The following is a 26,467-nucleotide window of genomic DNA, read 5'->3' as shown; positions in this document are numbered from 1 at the left end:
TACTCTTCCTCTAGATGTTACCAAATCAGCCACCAAGAAGCCTGCAGCGGCTCCTCTCACTCGCACCTCACCAGCCAAGACCACCAAACCTGAGACTCCCAAATCAGCCTCCGCATCCAAGCCAGACTCCACCCCCAAGAAGCCGGCTGCCAGCAGCAAGGCCGCAGACACCAAGAAGACGCCAAGCAAGCCCACGCCTTCAAAGGATGTCAGTGCTGGCCCAAAGACCCCTAGTACCAAGCCAGCAGGGAAGGCTTCCACCCCTAAGAAGACTGTGGGCAGCAACACCCCCATGGCAGTGAAGCGTGGCCCCAAGCCCACAACGGCGGCAGAGCCCGCGACTAAAGCGGGTGAGACCCAGGACGCCGCTGTTGCTGCCGCCATAGCTGCAGCTGCCTTGGCTGCTGTGGTCTCCATGGCAACCTCGGAAGAAGCAGTGGTGGCTGCAGTCCCAGAGGAGAAGGAGACTGTGCCCCCTCAGGCCAGCCAGCCAGAGGAGGCCCCAGAGGCCTTTATCTCTCAGCTGTCAGCTCAGCTGGACCTGGTCCCCCTGGAAGAGCCAGCAGACACAGTGTCTCCCCTGGGCACCACGGTCATGTCCCCTCCATGCTCCCCCACCGGGCCCATTTCCCCGGTCATGGAGCCCCAGAATGCCTCTGCTCTGCTGGACATGCACGTCCAGCCAGAACCCAGGTCCCAGAACCAGTCTGCCATGGCTCCACAGAGCCTGGTCCAGGAGGAGGTGATATTCCAGCCAGACCCTTGGGCCCAGAACCAGTCTGCCATGGCTCCACAGAGTCCGGTCCAGGAGGAGGTGATATTCCAGCCAGAACCCAGGTCCCAGAACCAGTCTGCCATGGCTCCACAGAGCCTGGTCCAGGAGGAGGTGATATTCCAGCCAGACCCTTGGGCCCAGAACCAGTCTGCCATGGCTCCACAGAGTCCAGTCCAGGAGGAGGTGATATTCCAGCCAGACCCCTGGGCCCAGAACCAGTCTGCCATGGCTCCACAGAGCCCGGTCCAGGAAGAGGTGATATTCCAGCCAGACCCCTGGGCCCAGAACCAGTCTGCCATGGCTCCACAGAGCCCGGTCCAGGAAGAGGTGATATTCCAGCCAGACCCCTGGGCCCAGAACCAGTCTGCCATGGCTCCACAGAGCCCGGTTCAGGAGGAGGTGAAGATCCAGCCAGATGAGCAGCAGGAGGACCTCCTCATCCCCTCCTCTTCAGCCCCTTGTGCATTCAGCATGATGTCTCAGCCCATGAATGAGTTCACCTCAGAGGTCCTGGTCTCTTCCTCTCAGGACCAGGAAGAGGCAGTGGAGAAGGCAGATGAGGAGATCAACGAAGATGATGACGATGAGGAGGAAGAGGAGAGGACAGTGGGCAAGCCGACATTACTGTTTGACATGAGTAGCTCTCAGCCCTCAGAGGAGGCCAAGCCTGCAGGCTTCAGTGGTTCTACCGGTTGGCATGGGGATGATGTCTTACCAGGGATGGACTCTGAGGATGTGAGCAGCCACCTGCAGGGGTCACCAGAGATTAGCAGCACCCAGCATACGGGCCTGCTGCAGGGTACCCAGAGCTCTGATGCCCTGGTAGACTCCGGCCTCAAGGGCTCTGAGGGAGAAGGGGTGTTCATGGGCTCCCCCGATGTGGAGACCCTGTCCAACGATGAGGAGGACGATGAGGAAGAGGATAGGAAAGTGTGCAAGCCAACATCACTGTTTGACATGAGTAGCTCTCAGCCCTCAGAGGAGGCCAAGCCTGCAGGCTTCAGTGGTTCTACCGGTTGGCATGGGGATGATGTCTTACCAGGGATGGACTCTGAGGATGTGAGCAGCCACCTGCAGGGGTCACCAGAGATTAGCAGCACCCAGCATACGGGCCTGCTGCAGGGTACCCAGAGCTCTGATGCCCTGGTAGACTCCGGCCTCAAGGGCTCTGAGGGAGAAGGGGCCTTCATGGGCTCCCCCGATGTGGAGACCCTGTCCAACGATGAGGAGGAGCGAGTTGATGTTGATGATATGGATGTGAGCTCAGAGCGGGCAGTGGACCACCGGAAGGTGTGTCAGCATGATGATGAGGAGGATGATGAAGATGTGGAGATGCCCAGCGACGGGGTGACAGAGAGTGGACTGGAGAGCTGTGGGAATGCAGACGAGGACGACTACACAGAGGAGGACCGCTTGGATAACCTCAACCGTTCGCCCATCCCACCTTCCTCAGCCTGGGGTCAGACAAACCCCTTCACTGACCCATGGGCCCAGCCCCCCCTCTCCTCCCCCCACACCGCCTCCAGCCCCCTGTCTGACCACGGGGCTGCTGACCCTGAGACGCCCACCCAGTCCTCTGCCCAGGCCTGGTTGGATCTCAGCGCCCCCTCTCTGACGCTCCTTTCAGAGCAGCCCTCAGAGCCCCAGTCTGCCCCTGAGGAGATGGAGAGCTCCGCCCCAGTGGAGGCCTCTGCCCCCCCAGGGCCCCCTGCTGTGGGCATGTCTCAGTCCAGCACTCTGAGTGGCACGGCCCTGGCCGTCCACAGCAGCAGTGAAACCAGCACTCCCGAGGAGCTCCGTGACTATGACAGCAGCTCCGGGGTGGAGTCACACTCTGACAAGCAGCAGACCCCCGTGCCATCCAATGTGCAGCCTGACCTGGAGCAGGACTTGGGCATCCATCTGGAGCGAGGTGACGAGGAGGAAGAGGCTGAGACGCTCCCTGCCGACGAGGTCCTGGGAGCAGGCCCTCCTACTGCCCCAGCCTCTGCCCCCTCCTCCCCCTCCACCTCGGCAGATGAGGCCAGCGACACGGAGGATGAGATGCAGATCAACGACCCAGACGCCCCTGTCACCATGGATGACAGTGCTGAGTTCGACAGCCCAGCGTCCGCCCGTATCCTGCCTGCCCTGGAAGAGGATGAGGAGGTGGTGGAGGCGCCGGCCGGGGAAGGAGAGGAGGACGGGGGTGGCGGCACGCCCCAGTCTGCCAACTCGGTGGCGTCTTACGGCTTTGACTGCACCATGTCCAACTCCAACGCCCACTCCACTGCCGAGAGCTGCGGTAAGAGCCCCGGCATCTTCTCCCTGGAGAACGAGGACCAGTTGCCCGAGGAGGCCAAGGACCCCTCACTCATCAAGGAGCTGACCCTGCCTGCAGCGGCCGCCCAGTCAGAGGAGCTGCTGGGAGGCCCTGTAGACCTGCTGCCCCTGGGCCAGCCTGGGGACCAGCACCACTACATGCTGGGGGGGAAGATGGATGCTGACCACCTGGAGGAGGCCAACACCCTGGAGGACGCCCTCCGCCTGGGGCCCCAGCATGCCGGGGAGGCCAGCGAGGGCCAGCCACCCTACTACTCTGCTATATGCGATAAGACTGATAGCTTTCTGGCAGGTAACGTATAAGTCCCTACCCCTGGAATGCACCTTCTCCCTCGCACCCCTCCCCCCTTGTTGTTCTTAGTTTTTCTCTTGAGGTGGGTTAGATGGTTTAGAAAAACAAGCAAATGATGGTAGGAAACAAAAAAAAGCAAGGGGAACGAAAAAGACTGTAGATCAGTGACGCCTCCCTCTTTCATACTACTATTATGGTTATGAATGTATGGCACTACTTTATGTACAATAGCTACTAGCTACCATTTTCTATTAGAATGTTCTTTTTAAGTAACACGGCGTACTCCGTAACCCCCGAGGGGGCATTGACTGACTGGTCCGTTGGGACAAAGCTCTTAAAAGAAAAGGAGGAAAACGAGAATGGACTCTACCTACATGTGTATTTATCCTACTGTTTTTACCAAACAATTTTTTTTTGTACTTGTTTTGTTGGAACCCGGTCCTCCCTCCCCTATGTACACACTCCGTTTTATCCTGCACCATAGAGATGGTCCTACTCTCTTTTTTTACAAGTTTGTCTTCTTGTTTTCAACACCATTTTAGTATCGAATAAAGACTAGATATTTAACATGGCTTTCCTCCCCTTACAGTTTTGTTGAGGTCGGTATGGGAGTGTTCGATTTGAAGTTTGTCTAGTTTTAATTTGCGCTACAGGAAGTTTGCCTCTCCCTGCATAGATTATCATGGCAAGTAACGTTGTCATGTACGGTGTGTTTTGAGGCATCTGTTTTAAGTGGTCAGGCTTCATGCCTCTTAGTTGATCATTTGTGCTTCAGAACCAACTAACAACTATTTGTGTGAAGAAAAAATTGTGCATTCCGCTGCATTTAGAATGACGCTCACTGAAAACGCTTTTCTCACTGAAACGCTTTTAGTGGTATTGGATATTTCAACTTGCATGTACTAACATTGAAATTGTATCTGATTAAGCCATTATACACTAGGGATGTTGATAAGTGAATGGTTCACGCTAAGTAGGTTTTTCAAAATTCCATTAAACATCATTGCAATGCACGTTGTTCCTGTTTCTTGTTATTTCCCATTAGCGTAGCATGTCTCAATTGATGTCTAGGTCCGTTTTATGTATTTAAATGACATCACTGTCCTCACCATGGGAATCACTTCCCATCAGGAAGTGAAGTTTTATCTGTGGAATGGTATTGATGCGCAATGGAATTTTGGTTAGGAGGCAATCCATCTGGTGTCCCATACCCTGTTTTCCAGCATGTATATGTTTCTCTCTAATCTCCATGGATTCAACACAGATCAAGACCACATTTTGTGAACATCCTTGGTAGGTGGTACTCCCCAAACAGACACCAGGGAAGACTCCTGCTCCTGGGTCCCTTTACTGTATGTCCTGAAGGTTTTACATCCTCTTCCGCTGCTCAAACCTGCCTGTATCCTCCCGAATGCTCCACCCAACACACATGCAAACATACTGGCATTACCCCACACACACAAACATACTGGCATTACCCCACACCCACCTACCTGAATGTGTCTTAAGAAGAAGCTGAAGTGGATGAGAGATCTGCCTCCATCCTGCCTGCTCAACCCAGACGTCGAAAACCCTTGGATCCCTATGTTTGTCAGTACTGAAATCAGAGCATCCCTTGTTCCTTCCGTCCTACCTTCTGCACCATTATGGTCTTCCTAAGGCCAGATTTGGCCTTTTGCCCTGTAGGCCTATCATGAACATACAGGTGTCTCATGTTGCTTTGGGAACGCTCTGTTGCGTGTATAGTACTGTACATGTCTGTCTGGGACACCATGGCTGCCCTTGAGTAAGGCATGGTCAGTGAGGTACATGTTTTTGTAATTAACCGAGCTGGGGGCATCCTTGTTTTGGCTGAGTTGATTTTTGATGTGGGATAGAATGCTTTTCAAAACAGTCCGGTGTATTTGGTGACACCGCACATACAAAGAAGCTACATGGTTGGTCAAAAACTCAGTAGTTTATGATTTAGTTCTTAAGTAAAATGGTTAATGCCTTGTTCCCCGTTTTCTTTGTCTAATCCCTGGCTTGTCAGGCCTTGTATGTTAATTCTCATGTTATCAAAATCTAGCCTTTATGTGGGGATATTTCCCTGGGACATTTTTAAATGTGTCAATTTATTTTTGGATTGATGGTAGGTAAAATGCCAGACCATAGAGGCAAAGGAGATGAATTGCTCCTAGTCATGTGATCTTTATCCCTTATTAGGGCTACATATAGTTGTTCTGAGTTTCAGGCCAGCATCTTGAGGGCAAAGACTTAAGATAAAATGATTACCAACAATGTTGCGTACCACTTTATTACATTGTATGAATGGGTTGCAAATGAATCTAAATTACCTGGACTCTGACGCAATTACGTGAGATTTTAGTTCTGGGTTTCCGAGGTTACAATTACCAGACGAATGTGGGAAAGTGAAAGCGATTACATTTAAGATGTGATTGGCCACTGCTGCTACATCTGTTTTAGATAATGTCCCATGTCAGGAACTGTCTGAAATGTCGTATCATATTGAATGTATAGACGTACTGTAGTAGCTGATAAATCCATGAAGTGTCTCCACAATTTAACAATTGTAGTTCAACCTCAACTCAATGTCATCTTCATAACCTTTTTTCCATCTTCTTTGAGAGCAAACTCTAGACCTCATTTGACTGTAATACTGCGTCTATATCGTAGATGGGTTATGTAATATGTATTAGATTAGGTCCTAGATGTTGGCAAGTCCTCCAATCAGACAGATGTCATGTTAATGAGTCATTGCATGTTCCAATAAGTTAAGGGATGAGTCCAGGATGCTTGCCATCCTCAACTCGTTTTCCACTACTCAGTCGCTATTACCCTCGGGGACATTTGAAGCCAGACCACAAAGATTCGATGTGACGGTCTGATCAGTAAGAATTTGGTATGTCCTCCCACATCACAAATGTATACCCAAAAATAACAGAATACGACTGTTAGGTTTGTTATAATACTTAGATGAGCATATATATATATATATATATATACACACACAATAGTACACTGTGAGGTCAAACGTCATTTATTTGTCCTTTTTCAACTGATCGAGACAGAGGTTTTTGATTACTTTATTCCTTTGTGTAAAGACGTCATTCCCTCAGCACTTCCCTCTCATTTTGCTTTACGTCTTCCCTCCACTCCTTTTGATTCTTCTCCTTGAATCCTCTGGCCCTGGATGCTGTCCTACCCCTCCTTTTTGGTGCATGTGTCTCTAACGCACATCCCAAGTTATCTTGACTGTCTAGCAGGAGGGCCCAAGGGTGACGAAGCGGAGACCGAAGAGTCCCACCAGTCACAACAGAAGCAGAGCGAGCCACCCGTGGGCCTACAGGAGGAGAAGAAACGGAATGAGCCAACCATGGGCCTACAGGAGGAGAAACGGGATGAGCCAACCATGGGCCTACAGGAGGAGGAGAAGAAACGGGATGAGCCAACCATGGGCCTACAGGAGGAGAAACGGGATGAGCCAACCATGGGCCTACAGGAGGAGGAGAAGAAACGGGATGAGCCAACCATGGGCCTACAGGAGGAGAAACGGGATGAGCCAACCATGGGCCTACAGGAGGAGGAGAAGAAACGGGATGAGCCAACCATGGGCCTACAGGAGGAGAAACGGGATGAGCCAACCATGGGCCTACAGGAAGAAGACCACACACAGCTTCATCTCGTAGTGAACGCCCACTACCTCGCAGAGCAGCAGTGCAACAGGAGACCCACCGACACCACCTCCAGGTCCCTCCAGTCTGCAGCTGTAGCCAACGGTCAGCTGCGCAGGCTGGAGCAACACCAGAAGCACCTGAGAGAGCAGGAGAGGCAGAAGAGGCAGTGGCTGGAGGAGGAGTGTCTGAGGCAGGAGCAGCAGATGCAGCTGGAGAGGCAGCGTCGGGAGCTCCTCCAGCTCCAACTCCAGCAGCAGCAGCAGGAGCACAGACACCGCCGCCAGGTGCTGCAGTGGCAACTAGAGCTGGAGCAACAGCTCAAACAACAGCTCAGACAGCAGCAGAAACAACAGCAGCAGCAGCAGTTGAGGAGTCCGTCTGCAGTCATGCTCTCCCCATCCTCCGGGCTCTGCACCATCTATGAGGCCATGGAAACCAGCGAGGAGGAGGACGAGGGTGAGGAAAGAGAGCAGAACAGAGAGAGGGAAACAAGGATGCAGCAGGAGAAGTGGACATCCAAGCAGACCTGGCCAGAGTCACGCCAGCAGGGGCTGCGTCCCATTCCTCCAACAGACCTGGACTGGAGCAAGAAGGTGGACATCGTCCAGCAGCTCATCAACCAAACCCTGCTGCTGTCTGGAGACAGGGGCTGCCCCCCTCTGCTCCTGCTGCCTGTGGTGAGCGGGGGCACTCTGAGCCCCCTGGAGAGCAGCATGTGGCCCAACCTGCTGTCCCCGCTCAGTCCCCCCTCTGCCACTGTCACCTCTGTTAGCAGCTACTCCCCAGACAGCCAGGGCAGCTCCCCCCAGGGAGACTGGACCGTGGTGGAGCTGGAGACACAGCACTGAAAGTCAGGAAAGGAGGAGGACACACCACTCATCACTGTCATATCTATGCACTGCATACTGTATTCACACGGAACAAGTTGGCACTGCATCTCCACACTACAAATTCATGACATGGACCAACATAACAGCGAGGTACACTGATTAAACCACACAGCCTCACAAAAAGAGCATGCTATACATTCTAACTTCATATCTACATAGAAATCCACATTCACTGTATTGTCAAACTGATCTTCAGAGAATGGTGTATATATTATTTCTCATCAGTGGAGAATTAAGAATGGCACATCCCCCATTGGTACTGCATCTAATATACTTTAATAATACACATAGGAATACTATTTATATATATATATATATATGTGTGTATGTGTATATATGTATGTATGTATATGTGTGTGTGTGTGTGTGTGTGTGTGTGTGTTGTATATATATGTGTATATATATATATAACATACACACCATATATATACATACACACCGTATATATACATACACACATATATACATATGAATGAGAGTATTTTATCTATGTGTATTGCTTTGAACCAAAACCCACATTTGATTAACTGTACAGTATGAACCTTATTCTGAGTGATAGTTATGACAGTGCACTTGTTGATTTAATTTAAATGTTACAGGTAAGTGGGACTAGATTAGACTTGGTTGTGTTAAATTATCATCAGCTTCAAATCCTCAGAGAAGCTGTTTTGTTTGTGGAGAAAACACTGCTGCTAGCTACGATCTGGACCAAATGGACTGCTTTGAATTGATACAATCCTTTGTCTGTAGAATAACACCCTTTTAAGGAGAGAGCAATGTCTCAAAATAATTGGACTGTCAATCACACAGGAAAAGAGGGAGGGTGAGAGAAGGACTTCCTTGTTCTGCTCTGCCTTTCACACAGTGGTGAGGGTAGGGGGGGTCTCACCCTGCATTCCAAAGCTATAACCTCATTTCTTGGGTCGGCCTTTATTCAATGGGTTTCCGAGGTTACCAATGATGTCATGATAGGAGAGAAACAGAAGTCTGAGACAGTGACACTGTCTCACAGAGAGAGCACAACACTCGGAGCACTGATTAAAAATGGAACCAACTGTTCAGAGAATTACATCAACATACATTGCCCTTTATTAAATATGCCCCAGGAGAGGGAGTTATTTGCAGTAGTGATGAGGCAATGTTGTGAGATGGGAAACTGGATATGAAGTGTTGGAAGGACTTTAACATTGTACTAAAGTAGTGCTGTGTATGACCAATGGCTTAAAGGAGGGGGAAACTAGGTTCCTGAAGCCTCAAGCTTGAATACATGTAGGCTACATTTGTCAAATGAATATCCTATCTCCATGTCAACAGCTGATTTATCAACAAATTGATTTAAACTGCGAGCCACCGGCCTCTGTTTGGAGTTTTGAATACTCTGCCGTTTTGATTCCTGCTTGTACTATTTTGGTGTCAGGTCTACTATATATAGTATGTAATGTATGTACATCCTATTTGGGAAGGCTGCACAATGGCTGGGTAGGGTTTCAATCGGGAAGTAGCATTTAAAGAAATTTTTATATACTTCTACTGTTATGTGCAATCAGAAATGTATGGTGAATTGTGCAATATTAGTAATATCTGTTGCACATTTAGTTTAGACTTAATGAGAGTTTTAGTTTAAGCAAATTCGTTGTAATTTTAGCATATATACAGGTATATGTAGTATCCATAATTTTTTTTATTTGCATTAATTATTAAATGCTATTATACTGTATGTGCTCTTTTAGTTCCGTTTGTAAATAGAGGTAGATGAACACTGCCACCTAATGGTTGAGTTAGACTACTGTAAACAAATACTGTAACCCATGTCATCTGTCTTTTATCCATTATCAGTACAGTAGGATATAAAATGTTAGTATTGTGCAAGCACATCTATGAAACTATTTTGACAGGTAGGCTAATATACTTTTTTATGTATCCACATGGTGATATTATAAATGTATGTGATACTGTGTATGACAACTTATTTCAGTTTGAATGCAGCATTTGTGAAAATGATATTTATGTAATACATTCAGTTCTTTAAACCTGGGGTGTCCAACTCATTTTGCCCGTGGGCCGCATTCGGTCTTCACCGAGTCCGGAGGGACGCATTAAACATGTATTATTTTCTTGCAAAACATGTGTCCATAAATGTTAGAATTTTTCGCTGTCTAGCTTTCGTCTCAATTACTGTGATCAAGCTGGACAGAGTGAAGAGCCTATACATGAACATCCATAATCATTTCTACACAGTTTTGATTTGGTTTTACACTTTTTCAAAAAACTATTTTCGCCCACCGAAAACAAACTCAAACTACCCGTGGGTCGGATTGAATGGGCTCGCTAATGTTGTGTAAACAGCTGTGTCAGGGACAGGGTGAACCCCATGATGCAATCCTGACCCAATCGAACTATGCGTGTGGTTAGAGGTGAGTGTGTTGGATGTTGGACAACAGTTCATAAATACATCCCAAATTATACTATGTGAAGATGAATGCTATGGATAAAATGCCTTTACTGCACCAATACATTTTAGAAAAGAAAGTAATCAAGTAGCAGTAGTACTGTATTCCTAGTATGACATGTAATGATATGCAGTAATCTATTCCAGACAGGTGTAGGGTCTTAATTTAATCACCCTGTTGCAGGAGAACTTTCCTGCAATGCAGGACATTTAAAACATGTGTATTTTAGGTTTATAAAGATTTCTGAAGTTTGTAATTTCCACATTGAAATGTCAGATTAGATTTTCCCTTATGATGTGAAATGTAAATTTAATTATAATCCACATAATTCACATTTCCTGTTGCCGCAGGATTATTTTCTCAAATTAAGATCCTACATCTTTATAGACATGACTGTCCATCATCAAGCATTTATAGTTCAAATAATCACCAGTGGCATACTATTAAGTACATTATAGGCCAAATCAGAGTTTGGAAAATCTAATATTTTCAAGCTCAGTCATTGACTCTTAATACATTTTGCTAAAGGATTTGATTATTAAACTTTTGCTATTAAGGTGGTTTATATTTGAGTAGTGTTTGTAGACTGTGATAGGCCTACTGTATAGTCATTATTTAAGATAATTTTTAGGCTTGTGTCTGATACATGTATCATTGTTAAGTACGTTAATATAACCATTTAGAAATAAAATTACTTTCAACTAGCTCTTTCTATTTTGTAACCAGGTTGGCAATGGCAACAAACACATTGAAATGCTGACAGCATAACCTACTGTGAAAGACTGATGCCATGTAGTCCCTCTTGTCTAGACAGAGGGGTTTCCTCCACTGAAGTAGGCTATATGTGATCGGTTGCCTCTCACAATGTACCAATGCTCAGGTTTCCTCATACTAGAAGTAACATAGTAAACGGACCACTTAAATTAGGGAAAGGGGGATACCTAGTCAGTTGTACAACTGAAATGTGTCTTCCATATTTAACCCAACCCCACTGAATCAGAGAGGTGCGGGGGGCTACCTTAATCGACATCCAATTTCTTCAGCGCCTGGGGAACAGTGGGTTAACTGCCTTACTCGGGCAGAACAACAGATTTTGCCATTGTTGGGGATTCGATCCAGCAACCTTTTGGTTACTGGCCCAACGCTCTAACCTCTAGGCTAAATGTATGATATGTTACATTTGGTATGGTTACATAAGACCGACGTTACTGAAGGCAGCAATAAAAGGAAGGTGGATCAGTGGGTCAATGTCTAGCAATCCAAAGGTTGTGTATTCAAATCTCATCACAGACAACTGTAGCATTTTAGCAACTTTGCAACTACTTTGCCCTTTAATTTAACCTAACTCCTAACCTTAACCCCTAGCCTAGCTAATGTTAGCATTAGCCACCTAGCTAACTTTAGTGACAACAAATTGGAATTTGTAACATATCATACATATTTCAAATTCGTAACGTATTGGTCAATTTGCAATTCGTAACATATCATACGAATGGTAATTCGTAGCATATCAAACGAAATGGATGATGAACACCCACACATGAATACATAATGTAACATATCATACTAATTTGAGAGTCATGGATTTTCGTTTACTATGTTACGCTACACCTGATTCCAGGTTGCAACCTTTCCGAGACAAAATTCCAGCTAACAGTTTGACCAGCTAACCACTAGGCTTCGCTAGTCTCATTCAGTGATGGCCAGAGTCGGACAAAGAATCGCTTAGCCTAAGCCTACCCTGTACAATATTAAGTCCATACCGTTAAGTCTTTCTCAATCCATTTAGTTCCACTACAACAAATGAACAATGTTAAGGTAGGCAGACTCGGCCCATATGAATTAGGCGATATCACCAATAAGTCGTTTTTAGATTTGCCAAGTCGTGGAGGGCTCGCTCTATGAAATTATTAAAGTTGCGAAATTGTGATTTATCGTCAACAGGTTTATTGCAATTGTAGTGATCACATGACCAATACGACGCGCGCCCCTCACTTGCGCTCAGCTACCCTCACTGTTTAGTTGCCCCCTCGAGCAACGAGCGTCAGACCGTTTTTATACAGTTGATTGACGACCAGTCACGCACAAAAGAGCTCTCAGCAAGGGAGGAGTGGCGGAGGATAGCATTAATTTTCTAACAGTAAGAAAATGTCTGGTATTTTTTGGGTGGTTTATAGATATTTCGCCTGGAATTAAACTGGAAATGTTAAGGTGAGCGGTAGGCTACGTTAACGGGAGGCTATGTTATGTAGACATAACGGTTCTTGTTCATAAACCGATTATAGGCTTGACGATGGAAATAATGGAAATAATAGCCTAATAAGAGAGTGAGTGAACAATGGAATGATGTCCATTTAGTATTATTTCTGTAGCTGTCATGTTCTCCAATTACATGGGGTAGAATGTCAGATGAACCAGTCAACGTCAGCCTTCAAACTACACAACATAGTTGAAAGGTGGACCCGGTGAGACGTAACTTCTTGCTCTTTTGGAACATGGACTAAAGAAGAGAATGATAGGCCTACAATGTTTATTTTGTCGATGCTCTCGCTTACCTGGGCACAGACAGGCGCCCGTTAACTCTCCGTACAGTTCACTGTCGTTTTAAAGTGCTGAGGATATTCGCCAATGTTGGCCTGCTCTTTGACTGCAAATAACTCCAAACGGACAGAAACTGATTTGATGGTGTCGTAGATCACTAAAATGATTTGATAGTCAAGAATTCATCAGCTACATTGAGGAAGACTTTGTCATCCCACCGCTGTGGTAGCCTGTGTGATACACAAGACACCAGATGGCTAACAACGACTCGATGCAAGTAAGTTTTCCAAGTTAGCATTGGACAGGGGTTTTCCTTGATTTAACATATTAGGTTAGCCTGTGTTTGTCCTATTCGAAGAGATGCGTGCATGTCATATTTGTAGGCTATTTCTTCTAATTGGGTTCGTGGTGACGTCTTTGCACGACAGGGACTGATGGTGGACAGGTACCCTACTAGTACATCGGGCCAAAGTACTATGGTGGTTTTAGACAGGTAGTAGCCCACTATAACCTACTGAGCCATTAGTCCACACCCACACCATCACCTTGAAACTTTAGGTCTGTGTTTTCTGTCCCCCATGTTTGCAATGGTCTAACAGGGCATAATAATGGCAGGTGCTTATTGTGTGTGTTACCAAAGCAGTCTACACCCGCACAAATATGTCAGACAAAAGTAATGACGTATTGATGATGTGTAGACCAACAGATACTGTACACACATATATCTACTTGTTATACCTCACCGGCCATATGGAAGAGAAATGACCTGTATGGAGCATTAGAGGGCCATCTCTTGTTGTTCCACTCAGGTGAGTTACAGTGGAGGGTGTCAGAGTCAAGGACCTAATTAAACAGGTCATGTTACCTTATGCTGCTTACACAGGTGTCATCTCAGTTCAGGAAACTGCATAGGAGGGAATTGTTACAAATTAGAGGCCAGGTTGAACTCACGCCAGAAGCCAACATTAATATCTGTCTGCTGCAGCCTTGAGTTTGGGTCAGACCAAAGTCAGTGGTCCAGTACAAAGTTCAAATAATAAGATAAATAAAACTACACATTCTATTTTAAGTTAGTGTATTACATGTAATCGACTTTCACTGTACAGATGCGGTCAAATATACATGTTTACACAGGCAGCCCAATTCTGATATTTTTCCACTAATTGTTCTTTTGACCAATCACATCAGATCTTTTCATATCAACTCTTTTTCAGACCTGATCTGATTGGTCAAACTACTAATTAATGACCAAAAGATCAGAATCGGGCTGCCTGTGTAGATGCAGCCTTTTTTTCTTCAAAAATAAGTTGAAATAGAAAAAACTTTGTGTTAAACCTTGTGTATTTGTTTGACATAGAACTGCACAGAACCAAGAAAAAAAACAAAGTAAAAAAAATGAATTGAATTAAATCATTCAGAATTCTAATTCATTTGGTTGGAGGCAGCGATTCTCATTTACTGTGTAATTTATTTAACCTTTGGTAAGTTTCAGGTGCCAACAGGGTAAAAATAGCTGTTCAACCAGTTTTGAGAAGAACAAACTGATCATTCTGCTCCATTGCACTTCATTGCAAAGTGCATGGGTGCCAATATATTTGACCACATCTGTTACTACAAGGCATTTGTGCCTTTTGAGGGCCTTAAGAAAAATGTTGTTGGGGGCCCCACCTCACGGGAAAAAAACATTTTAGTGGCCCCCCTTTTGACAGTGTAAAGAAAAAAGTTTTAGAGATACTTTCCTGCAATTTGAGAAATGTTGCCATGGGGCGCAGAGAAAATGTTGCAGTTTTAAAGCAAGTTTGCATGCATTTTTTACATTTTGCCATGGAGAGGAGAGAACATTTGGCAATTTTCTAACAAATTTCATGCAGTTCTACTAATTTGCCTTGGGGCGGAGGGAAAAATGTGCAGTTTTACAGCTCGTTTCTTGAAATTCAATTTTTTTTGCCATAGGATGGAAGGACATTTTTGCAGTTTTTAAGCTAATATCCTGCAATTCTGCACATTTTCCATGACTTATACCATGTTGATATGATATCTGAGTGAGAGTGACTAATAAAATCAATGGGGGCCCCCAGGAGGTCAGGGCCGGTGTAACATCATGTAAAGTATGACCTACTGAACACTGAGTCAGCAAGTAGCCTAAGCCTATATCACTAGGTGTCAGTGTCAGGAAAGCATCCGGTATCAAGGACACATGTAGGCTACAGTAAGTTCCTTCCAATGGTGCCACTGTCAGATTTCTTCCCCCAGGGATTTTCCCCCCCGAAACTTGAGGTCAATCATTTGTTTTAAATGTACTCAATAAAATGACATGTACATAATAATGCTTATGACTATAAAATTGGGGGTGGACTCTTGACTGACGTAAGTAGGCCTAGTTAGTGTTTCCATGAAAGAGAAGGTTTTCTGATTCCTGGAAAGCTAGCACTGACTGTGGGCAACACACATCAGAGGAGGGTAACAGGGCCAAAATGTTCATTGTTCCTGTTTTGTATTCTCTTGTTCTACCTCTAGGCCTAGATTCTTCACTCTTCTTTTTCAGTTATGTTTTGCTCGTTTTGCAATGAGAGAGAAAATATTGCTTTGGATGGAAAAGATACATTCATTGACTTTGTGGAAATAATAATAGGCCTTGCAGGACATTCATATCTTTTAGGGATCTTTACTACCCTTTCAGCCTATTGAAAAACACCCAGTGCACACAAGCATTTCAATGGGGTTTAATTTATCCAGCAAACAATCCCCAATTTCTGTTTTTACACTGGTCAAAAATATTAACACAACATTCAACAATTTCAAAGATTTTACTGAGTTAGAGTTCATACAAGGAAATCAGTCAATTTTAAAAAATGCATTAGGCCCTAATCTATGGATTTCACATGACTGGGAAAACAGATATGCATCTGTTGGTCACAGATACCTTAAAAAAAAGGTAGTGGCGTGGATCAGAAAACCAGTCAGTATCGGGTGTGACCACGGCCCCATGCAGCGCAACACATTTCATTGGCATAGAGTTGATCAGGCTGTTGATTGTGGCCTGTGGAATGTTGTCCCACTCCTCTTCAATGACTGTGGGAAGTTGCTGGATATTGACAGAAACTGGCAAACGCTGTTGTACATGTTGATCCAGAGCATCTCAAACATGCTCATTGGGTGACATGTCTGGTGAGTATGCAGGCCATAGACGAACTGTAACATTTTAAGCTTCCAGGAATCGTGTACAGATCCTTGCGACATGAGGTGATTGCAGCAGATGAATGGCACATCAATGAGCCTCAGGATCTCGTCACGGTATCTCTGTGCATTCAAATTGCCATCGATAAAATGCAGTTGTGTTCGTTGTCCATAGATTATGCCTGCCCATACCATAACCCCACCGCCACCATGGGGAACTCTGTTCACAATGTTTACATCAGCATACAGCTCGCCCACACGACGTCATGTCTGCCATCTGCCCGGTACAGTTCAAACCGGCATTCATCTGTGAAGAGCACACTTTTCCAGCATGCCAGTGGCCATAAAAAGATTACAATTTGCCCATTTTACAACGCTGAACTGCAATCAGGTCAAGACTCTGGTGAGGACGACAAGTATGCAGATGAGCTTCCCTGAGATGTTTTCTGACAGTTTGTGCAGAAATTCTTCGGTTGTGCAAACCCACAGTTTCATCAGCTGTCCGGGTGGCTGGTCTTAGACGATCCCGCAGGTGAAGAAGCTGGATGTGGAGGTCCTGGGCTTGTGTGGTTACACGTGGTCTACGGTTGTGAGGCCAGTTGAACATACTGCCAAATTATCTAAAACAACGTTGGAGGTGGCATATGGTAGAGAAATTAACATTCAATTCTCTGGCAACAGCTTTGGTGGACATTCCTGCTGTCAGCATGCCAATTGCACACTCCTTCAAAACTGGAGACATCTGTGGTATTGTGTTGTGTGACAAAACTGCACATTTGTAATGATCATGCTGTTTAATCAGCTTCTTGATATGTCGAACCTGTCAGATGGCTGGATTATCTTGGCAAAGGCGAAATGCTCACTAACAGGGACGTTAACAAATTAGTGCACAAAATTTGAGAGAAATAAGCTTTTTGTGCGTATGAAACATTTCTGGGATCTTTTATTTCAGCTCATGAAACATGGGACCAACACTTTACATGTTGCATTTATATTTTTGTTCAGTGTAGATTGTAGCATGGAGAAGAATGTTATCTCAAGGAGCAGTAGATTGGCTACTCATAGATACTGAGTGATTGCTGATTGAGATCAAGCAGGCACGATGGCAATGATAGACGTCCCTGTCGGAGCAGACCTATACTCTGCATAGTGATTGGTCTTGATTGTTCTATTTCCCCTCAATACCTCATCAAGGCTTTACTGGGGGCAGAATGTTTTTTTGTAAGGGATGGGGGTCACAAATGAGCAGAGCTACAGTACATTACTCAGTCCTTACAAGAACTCTCTCTTTCTTTCAGTCCATAAGACTGATCTCACTCTTTCTCTTTCCCTCAGTTTCCCTCTCTCACACATTATCCATATTATCCAGTGCAATATAATAGGGCTTAGTCCATCAGGGTGTATTGGTCTCTCTCTCTCTATCTCTCTCTCTCTCTCTATCTCTCTCTCTCTCTCTCTCTCTCTCTCTCTCTCTCTCTCTCTCTCTCTCTCTCTCTCTTTCTCTCTCTCACTCCCACTCCGTCGTCCTCCGTCTCTTTCTCATGTATTGATTTGATGTTTGTTTATTTGCTTACTCCCAGCTCCCCAGACAGCTTCACTGAGTGTAAAACAAGAATCCCCCTGGGTATTTGGGTCTTGTGCATTGATAACACACCAACCTTATAGACTTACATTACAGTCATCCTCTCATGCATTTTTTTATATCTTTTGATTTTCTGCTGTCCTTATCAAAGCTCAAGAAGATCTCTGTGAACTCTCTGAGAGTGGTTGCAGCCAGCTGGTCATTATGTATGTTCAACGAATCTCTGCCTTTTTTTGCTTTTTGCCAAATGGCTTTTTATTGATCGCGCAGGAGAGTGGAAACATTTCCTCTGTCAGTACATTTCTTTAATGGCATCAAAGACTTCCTCCACACTCAGGCCGACTGAGCACCAGACACCTGTTGCGCTGTATTTTAAAAAGAGAAAAAAACACCATGGTTCTTCTTTAGAAGGGCCAGCTCCTCATCACGCAAACAAAACCTGTTTTGTCTCCAGCTGTCGTTGCTGATAGCTCGTATGATAATAGGATTAGGAGACCCTGGACATTTCTGTCTTGACCCACTCCCATGGTGGCATTACACCCAAACCCACCCTCACCCACAGCCCTTCACTCCAGGATTAAACTGGCTCTGTGGAAATATATCCTATCCTCCCTTAGACCTGGCTGCACCCTGCGCAGCTGTAGAGATGGAGTGCACCATTTTTTCTGAATCAAAATTGGGTTTAGGTGGTGGGCGTGGTCAATGGCGCAATCTCCGACTGAACATTTTAGAGGCTCTCTCGACTGCAGAAACAGAATTTTGCCATGGGGTGGAGAGACTTTTTTACAATTTTTAAAGCTAGTTTCCTACATTTCTACAAATTTTATCATGGCTTATGTCGTGTTCTTATGCTATCTGAGTGACTCAAACATTATAACAAAATCAATGGGGGCCCAATGCCATGACATTTTAGGAATTTTATATTCCAACTGTCTAGTTTTTCATTTTGATTATTGTTAGTTCTCAAAGATGATCTTATTTAAGATATATAGGTCCATTATCTTTTTTACATACATTATATCTGGTTTTAGTTGTTGAATTCTACTCTGAAAATGTTTTACCATCCCGAAAAGTATTATTTTATATAAATACTGAACAAAAATATAAACGCAACATTCAACAATTTCAACGATTTTACTGAGTTACAGTTCATATAAGGAAATCAGACAATTTAAATAAATTCATCAGCCCCTAATCTATGTATTTCACATTAATGGGCAGGGGCGCAGACATGCATGGGCCTGGTAGGGCATAGGCCCACCCACTGGGGAGCCAGACCCAGCCAATCAGAATTCGTTTTTCCCCACAAAAGGGCTTTATTACAGACAGAAATACTCCTCAGTTTCATCAGCTATCCAGGTGGCTGGCCTCAGACGATCCCGCAGGTGAAGAAGCCAGATGTGCAGGTCCTGGGCTGGCATGGCTACACTTTGTCAGCGGTTGTGAGGACCGTTGGACGTACTGCCAAATTCTTTAAAACGACGTTGGAGGCGGCTTATGGTAGAGAATTACATATTAAATTCTCTGGCAACCTCTCTGGTGGACATTCCTGCAGTCAGCATGCCAATTGCACGCTCCCTCAAAACTTCAGACATCTGTGACATTGTGTGACACAACTGCACATTTTAGAGTGGCCTTTTATTGTCCCTAGCCCAAGGTGCACCTGTGTAAAAACCATGCTGTTTAATCAGCTTCTTGATATGTCACACCTGTCAGGTGGATGGATTATCTTGGCAAAGAAGAAATGCTCACTAACGGGGATGTTAACAAATTTGTGCACAGAATTTGAGAGAAATACGCTTTTTGTGCGTATGAAACATTTCTTGGATCTTTTATTTCAGCTCATGAAACATGGGACCAAGACTTTACATGTTGCGTTTATATTTTTGTTCAGTATATATATATATTTTGACTGTTTGGACTTAGGTGACCCGTAAAAAAAACCCTGGAGTGGTTATGTTAAGCTAGTATACATGATCCCAGCCCATGTCCCCATGGGCATGTCACAAAGCCAAACCTACCTTGCCCATCCAGTCAGTCTTAACAAGAGCTGTTCCTTTGTCAGTCCAGCTATAGTTCTGCTCTGTTCTGCCATGCTGGCTAAACGCCCACTAGCTTGCCTCACAGGATTAGTAATGATTACTGCCAACCCACCCTGATCATGGATGGATCATGAAAGACCGTCCTCCACGGTGGTATGGGGCAGCCACACCTGTTGTTTGTGACTATACTGCTCAGTGCAGTTGTGATGGATGTTGTGCAGGTTATTGTGAGTGATGTTTTGATGTCTTGAGGCCTGGGGTCTCATGGGATTGTAGTGGTGTTATAGGTTTGAGGAATGTTTGTATTTTTTATTTCACCTTTATTTAACCAGGTAGGCTAGTTGAGAACAAGTTCTCATTTACAATGGCGACCTGGTCAAGATAAAGCAAAGCCGTTCGACAACATACAACAACACAGAGATAGACATGGAATAAACAAACATACAGTCATGTGGAATGTTTTACAACAAAGAAATACCTGAAACAATGTTATGTGAGGGCGCCATATTTTACTCCAATTGACCAAGCATAAGCACCCTTTTAGAGTGACTAGGAAATGAGGTTGCTGATTGGAGTCGTGAAGGAGCCAATGTTTTATCTCTGCAGAAATGGGTAGTAATCAGTGGCTTTGTAATCCCAGCCAGAGACAGCATTCTGACTGGCTGACTGACTGACTGACTGACTGACCCAGCTGTGTTGCTGAAATCACAAACAGATAGCTTTCATAATTCAGTCATCTTTTTCTGTAATACTTTATTTTAGTAAATACAAGGTCAAAAAAATTGCTTTTTGACTTACCTTGGAAGTTTTCCATGGGTCGAGAGGCACTACCAACCTACAAAAATGCTTCCATTATTTGGGTACAGCCACCACAGGCTGTCACAGATCAACCCCAAATAATGTCGCTAAAGGACTTTGTTTGAATTTAGTTGATTTTGACATTCAATGTATAAAGATGGACTCTGCAGTAGGGGAAACAGCACCACTGGCTGCCCCACCACCGTTGTTATTGATTTTGTTTACGAACTGAGGAGAGTTGCGCAGCATGGTAAACATTGCAGTACATATTGTGCTCTTCTGGAAAAACAGTTTGCAGTAACTTCTTTGTTGTTGTAATATCGCAAACGGATGTGGCTGCTTCACCATTAAGGATTCCAGCTTTAAGTGGAAGCTATGCTGAGTAGCATTGTTTTGGTGTGCTGTTTGGCTGGGAGGGAGGCACCATTTTGAGCTGTGAAGGTGAGACATTCCCCAGTGCTGTGACCACTGGGACTGTGAGCAAGTCAAGTCTGTTCTAGGAAGATAAGAGCAAGGCCAGGCCATGCCCATGCAGTGACCTCATTGTGGTTACCTAGGGTAATGGTGATGAGGTAGCCTCCCAGTGAGGTCATGTGATACCGTCTGCTCTGTAGGAGTGGTGTAGGATGTAAGAGGAGCACAGACGCAGTGCATGATGGGTGCAGCGACTGCCCTGCCATCCCAACAGTGGACTGTCTGTTCTGTCTGCCCAAGGCCAGGGGCCATTAATGTGAGCCGAGGAAGAAAAACATCTATTATCAGTCTGTCTAAAAGTAGAGAGACGTGACCTGGCTGTAAAACAACAGAAGAGCACAAGACCAACTGTGCCTCTCATAATTCTCTTAAAACACAGACTTTCAGACTGGGTCAGGTAGAAATGGTGAGGATCAAACAGCAGTCCTTTTCACATGCCATGAAACATGGTGCTTAGAATAACTCACTGCCTGAGAGAGAGAGAGAGAGAGAGAGAGAGAGAGAGAGAGAGAGAGAGAGAGAGAGAGAGAGAGAGAGAGAGAGAGAGAGAGAGAGAGAGAGAGAGAGAGAGAGAGAGAGAGAGAGAGAGAGAGAGAGAGAGAGAGAGAGAGAGAGAGAGAGAGAGAGAGAGAGAGAGAGAGAGAGAGAGAGAGAGAGAGAGAGAGAGAGAGAGAGAGAGAGAGAGAGAGAGAGAGAGAGAGAGAGAGAGAGAGAGAGAGAGAGAGAGAGAGAGAGAGAGAGAGAGAGAGAGAGAGAGAGAGAGAGAGAGAGAGAGAGAGAGAGAGAGAGGAAATACATGACGGTTGGAGGGTACAGTAAATGACTGTTTGGTTGTGAGTTAGATTCCTAATTGAGCTGACGTTGCAACGTTGTCTTGATAATTGCTGTGATTTCCCATCGGTGGTATGGCAGATGTAACCACCCTCCATCTCTCCTTCCTGCTTCCTGTGGGGTCTCAACCACACTGTATAGATCGGTTTACTCCTTCACTTATTTTAGCTCCCCAATTGTACCCCACCTTGCATCAATCACAGTAGGGGAACTTAGGGTATTTTGAAGTGGTGTTCCCACGGTTGACTAGGCATCTGTCTTAGTGTACTGTGAGTAATGAATGATGCACTTTGCTATACTTTACTATTTTATTGTTTTATAGAACACACAACAGTACTGTGCTCATTAGTCAGTTGGGAACATTAGTCAACAACATACAGCCACACATATTGGTGCTGTCTTTGCCTTCCTGTTTGCGGACGCCTGCCGTAATCGTCAGCAGAACTAAAGATGGATAATCATCCGCTTTATAGGACGCGCTCTTATCCCCTCTGCCATAATCATTTTTAATCTGCTCTCGGTGTCCATTAAAATCTGTTTCCAATTCCTTCTTTTTTCAGAGCTTTCGGTGCAGTGTGCAGCGTCTTTCCCTGACTCCTCTAGGTGAGGGAGCTGTAGCATTAAGCACCTATAAAGCATGTCAGTGAAGCCCTCATCGGTGGAGTCAGGAGCCAGGCAGAGAGACAGGGAGATGACAGAGGGCTGGATATACAGAGAACCAATACTGTTGCTGCTCAGACCTTAAACCAACAAAGTGCTCAAAGAAGATTTGCCACAAAATAGAAATAGATCTTAGCGCTGCATTGCTTCTCTCTCTCTCTCTCTCTCTCTCTCTCTCTCTCTCTCTCTCTCTCTCTCTCTCTCTCTCTCTCTCTCTCTCAACAAACATAGATTTTGAGTTATTTCCGTGGTACTCGGGCGCAGTCACAGGCAGACGCCCTGAGTGGGGCATTAGTCACGGCTGAGCTGTGGCAGATTTGAATCGGTCTGCTGGAAAATCACTCCCTTCCCTGTTTTTTTTTCATGCACCACTGTCCTGAGGCTGTGTTTGTGGAGTGGAGTTCACAGTCTAACACAGCATGGTTCTCAGTCAGTCATTCAGACTTCCTTTCTCTCTCCCTCTCCCTCTCTCTCTCTCTCTCTCTCTCCCTGTCTCTCTCTCTCTCTCCCTGTCTCTCTCTCCCTACCCCCCACTGGGCCTTAGTGAGTGGGAGGATGTAGCTATCGACCCTGGACAGCCTCGCTGCGGAAATCCCCACGCCAGACATTCTGAGTCAGAGCCAGGAGTCACACAGCTTGGAGCCCCAATTTCCCTGGAGTCAAAGCACAGAGACATACACAACCCCATGGGCCAGGAGTTTGTCTCTCGCTCTCTGTCTCTGTCTCTCGCTTTCTGTCTCTGTGTCTCTCGCTCTCTGTGTCTCTGTCTCTCGCTATCTGTCTCTGTCTCTCGCTTTCTGTCTCTGTCTCTGTCTCTCGCTTTCTGTCTCTGTCTCTCGCCCTCTCTGTCTCTGTCTCTCGCTCTCTGTCTCTCGCTCTCGCTCTCTGTCTCTCGCTCTCTGTCTCTCGCTCTCTGTCTCTGTCTCTCGCTTTCTGTCTCTGTCTCTGTCTCTCGCTTTCTGTCTCTGTCTCTGTCTCTCGCTATCTGTCTCTGTCTCTCGCTTTCTGTCTCTGTCTCTCGCTTTCTGTCTCTGTCTCTGTCTCTCGCTCTCTGTCTCTGTCTCTCGCTCTCTGTCTCTCGCTCTCTGTCTCTGTCTCTCGCTCTCTGTCTCTCGCTCTCTGTCTCTCGCTCTCTGTCTCTGTCTCTCGCTCTCTGTCTCTCGCTCTCTGTCTCTCGCTCTCTGTCTCTCGCTCTCTGTCTCTCGCTCTCTGTCTCTCGCTCTCGCTCTCTGTCTCTCGCTCTCTGTCTCTCGCTCTCTGTCTCTCGCTCTCTGTCTCTCGCTCTCTGTCTGTGTCTCTCGCTTTCTGTCTCTGTCTCTGTGTCTCTCACCATGTTCTAAGCTGCTGACTAGATAGGATCAAAAGAATGGCATCGGTTAACATGGCTGTGAATCTATCGTCCCATAAAGCGCCTCAGTAATTCTCGCTCTGCTCTGTGTCATGACCATATTCAGGATGACTGTTGTAGGTCACCAACTGTGTTTGCAATGTGCTGCTTTATGCATGTGGGTTCAGTAGAGCTTTGATAACAACATAGTCTACTTTAATAAATGATTCCCTGGTAACGTCAGGATTCTCCATCCACTGCTCTACATGAGTGGGACACAGAGAGACACATTCGTACTTCCCTTTGGATGTTGTTTGGAAATGCAGTCTTCAACCCTCTGAGGCCTGAACAGAGAGACCGATTGTGGTGGTGCTCACAATGGACAGAGTCACCAACACAAACACATTAGCATTTACTGAAGTCTCTTGAGGAGATGGACCCCTCCACAATTCTGCTTTTCATGGCGATAGACTCTTCCCCAGCTGTGGACCGGGCACTCCTGGCACACACACACACAGTCTTGTACAACTAACCTTGTGGGGACACAAAATCCTATTTTCCCTAACCCCTAACTCTAATTCTTACTCTAACCTGAACCCTAACTTTAACCCCAAAACCTAACCTTACCCATAATTCTAAACCTAACCCTAGCTCCTAACCCTAACCCTAGCTCTTAATCCTAAACCTAATTGTAACCTCAACACTAAACCCCATAGAAATAGCATTTGACCTAGTGGGGACTAACAAAATGTCCCAGTTGGTTAGCTTTTTGTTGGTTTACTATACTTGTGGGGACTTCTGGTCCTCATAAGTATAGTTAAACATGCCCACACGCACACACACATAATCTCCCGCCATACTTACAGGTTAAAGTTGACTATTTATTGACTCAGAGTTTGGACATCCTCTATTATACAGTATTTTTTATACAAAGCACACAGAAAAAGTCCAAAACATACAAAGTTCAGTATGCTGATTCAGAGGCTTAATTATACAATCTCACCTAAACCTTCAAATCAAATCAAATGTTATTAGTCACATGCGCCGAATACAACAGGTACAACAGTCAAATGCTTACTTACGAGCCCCTAACCAACAATGCAGTTTAAAAACAAATACGGATAAGAATAAGAAATAAAATAACAATTAATTAAAGAGCAGCAGTAAAATAACAATAGTGAGACTATATACAGGGGGGGTACCGGTACAGAGTCAATGTGCGGGGGCACCGGTTAGTCGAGGTAATATGCACATGTAGATAGAGTTTTTAAAGTGACTATGCATAGATGTTAACAACAGAGAGTACTAGCAGTGTAAAAGAGGGGAGGGGGGGGCAATGCAAATAGTCTGGGTAGCCATTTGATTAGATGTGCAGGAGTCTTATGGCTTGGGGTAGAAGCTGTTTAGAAGCCTCCTGGACCTAGACTTGGCGCTCCGGTACCGCTTGCTGTGCTGTAGCAGAGAGAACAGTCTATGACTAGGGTGGCTGGAGTCTTGGACAATTTCTTAGAGCAACTTTCCACTGGTATATGGTATTGTAGGATTAGGAGGCCACTGGGCCACACCCTTTCATAAATACAGTGCACTAGCATAGCCTTTCTGTACACTACAGTAATGACACCCCTCTAACTGTTTTGTACACTGTACTCCAACTCTGCCCCTGAGAGCGTGTTGTCACAATTAGGAGCATTGATTCTCCACTCTCTCCCATGCTGTTTTATTCATAACTCTTCAGTTGGTGTGTATATTCATTATCTGAGTGGTAGCTCTCTCAATGTGATGTGTTTGTCTGCTGTGGACAGTGGTTAAGCAGCACATCAAGGGGAGGAAGGGGGAGGGGGGAGGGAGGAGGGAGGAGGGGAGTGAGTGAGTGGTAATTGGAATTCACTGTTGCTCCCCACCAGGCCCTTTTAACCCGAATCCCAGCCACTGCATGCCTGCTGCCTACTGAATGGGGCTGTGTGGAGATGAGAGGATGTGAGGGGAATTCAGACAACCTCACATATCTCTCCTATTTCCCTGGAACCTTTCGCTCTCTCGCTCCCTCATTCTGTCCCTGTCTGGGTCTCTAGATGACAAGGGAGAACACACTATTAGACATAATACCTCACTGATATAACTTTGGCAACAAAATCACTTGGGATTACACGACAAAGTGTAGTCATTAGGCCATGAAATTGATGGATAATAGTGATATTGAGAGAGTTCTGTACTGTTTTAAACACTCTTTCTCTCCTCACCTTTACTTTCTCGCTATCTCTTTCGCTTCGTTTTTTTATGAACTTGTGGTGATGCTCATGATTGCCGATGTTCTCTGCTGACCCCAGAGGTCACTGTTTCTCATCCTCTGACACTTATAGCACAACATCATGTTCATTCTCTCTCCTTCAGGGCCAACTGCTGTCAGCTCACCTGACCCTTGTGGCACACCTCTCTGTGCTTTTGACAGCTTTCTCTAGGAAGACCTTGATGGGTCATCTACAGGTCACTGTCTGTCACCTGTCTGAACATCCACTCCCACACAGTGGCTTCACATTGCTTCTGGTTTAATCCATGACCCCAACTCCAAAACATGTCATCGTCATCCTCCAACGTGTTCCTGGAACTGCCAATCCCCCAGCAGTTCCCC

General features: G+C 45.5%; 2 protein-coding genes across 4 annotated transcripts in view; both read left to right on the top strand.

Moving 5' to 3' along the window:
• The window catches only part of LOC106607023 (mucin-5AC), a 31,610-nt gene extending 27,208 nt beyond the window's left edge, over nucleotides 1-4,402 (top strand). For 2 of the 3 annotated variants that reach the window (XM_045720341.1, XM_014203558.2), the window contains exon 5: nucleotides 15-4,402. In XM_045720341.1, the coding sequence (XP_045576297.1) occupies nucleotides 15-3,400 (3,386 nt within the window). In that variant the 3' untranslated portion in view covers nucleotides 3,401-4,402. The remainder of the gene's footprint in view (nucleotides 1-14) is intronic. The other variant, XM_014203559.2, reaches the window with a different exon arrangement.
• An 8,032-nt stretch (nucleotides 4,403-12,434) lies between these two features.
• LOC106607024 (serine/threonine-protein kinase N1) overlaps nucleotides 12,435-26,467 on the top strand; it is a 35,900-nt gene continuing 21,867 nt past the window's right edge. Inside the window, exon 1 of the mRNA XM_014203561.2 lies at nucleotides 12,435-13,224. Coding sequence (XP_014059036.1) covers nucleotides 13,201-13,224 — 24 coding nt within the window. The 5' untranslated portion in view covers nucleotides 12,435-13,200. The remainder of the gene's footprint in view (nucleotides 13,225-26,467) is intronic.

Source organism: Salmo salar, chromosome ssa06, assembly GCF_905237065.1.
Source record: "Salmo salar chromosome ssa06, Ssal_v3.1, whole genome shotgun sequence".
Taxonomy (NCBI): domain Eukaryota; kingdom Metazoa; phylum Chordata; class Actinopteri; order Salmoniformes; family Salmonidae; genus Salmo; species Salmo salar.
This window is presented reverse-complemented; position numbering and strand designations above follow the sequence as displayed.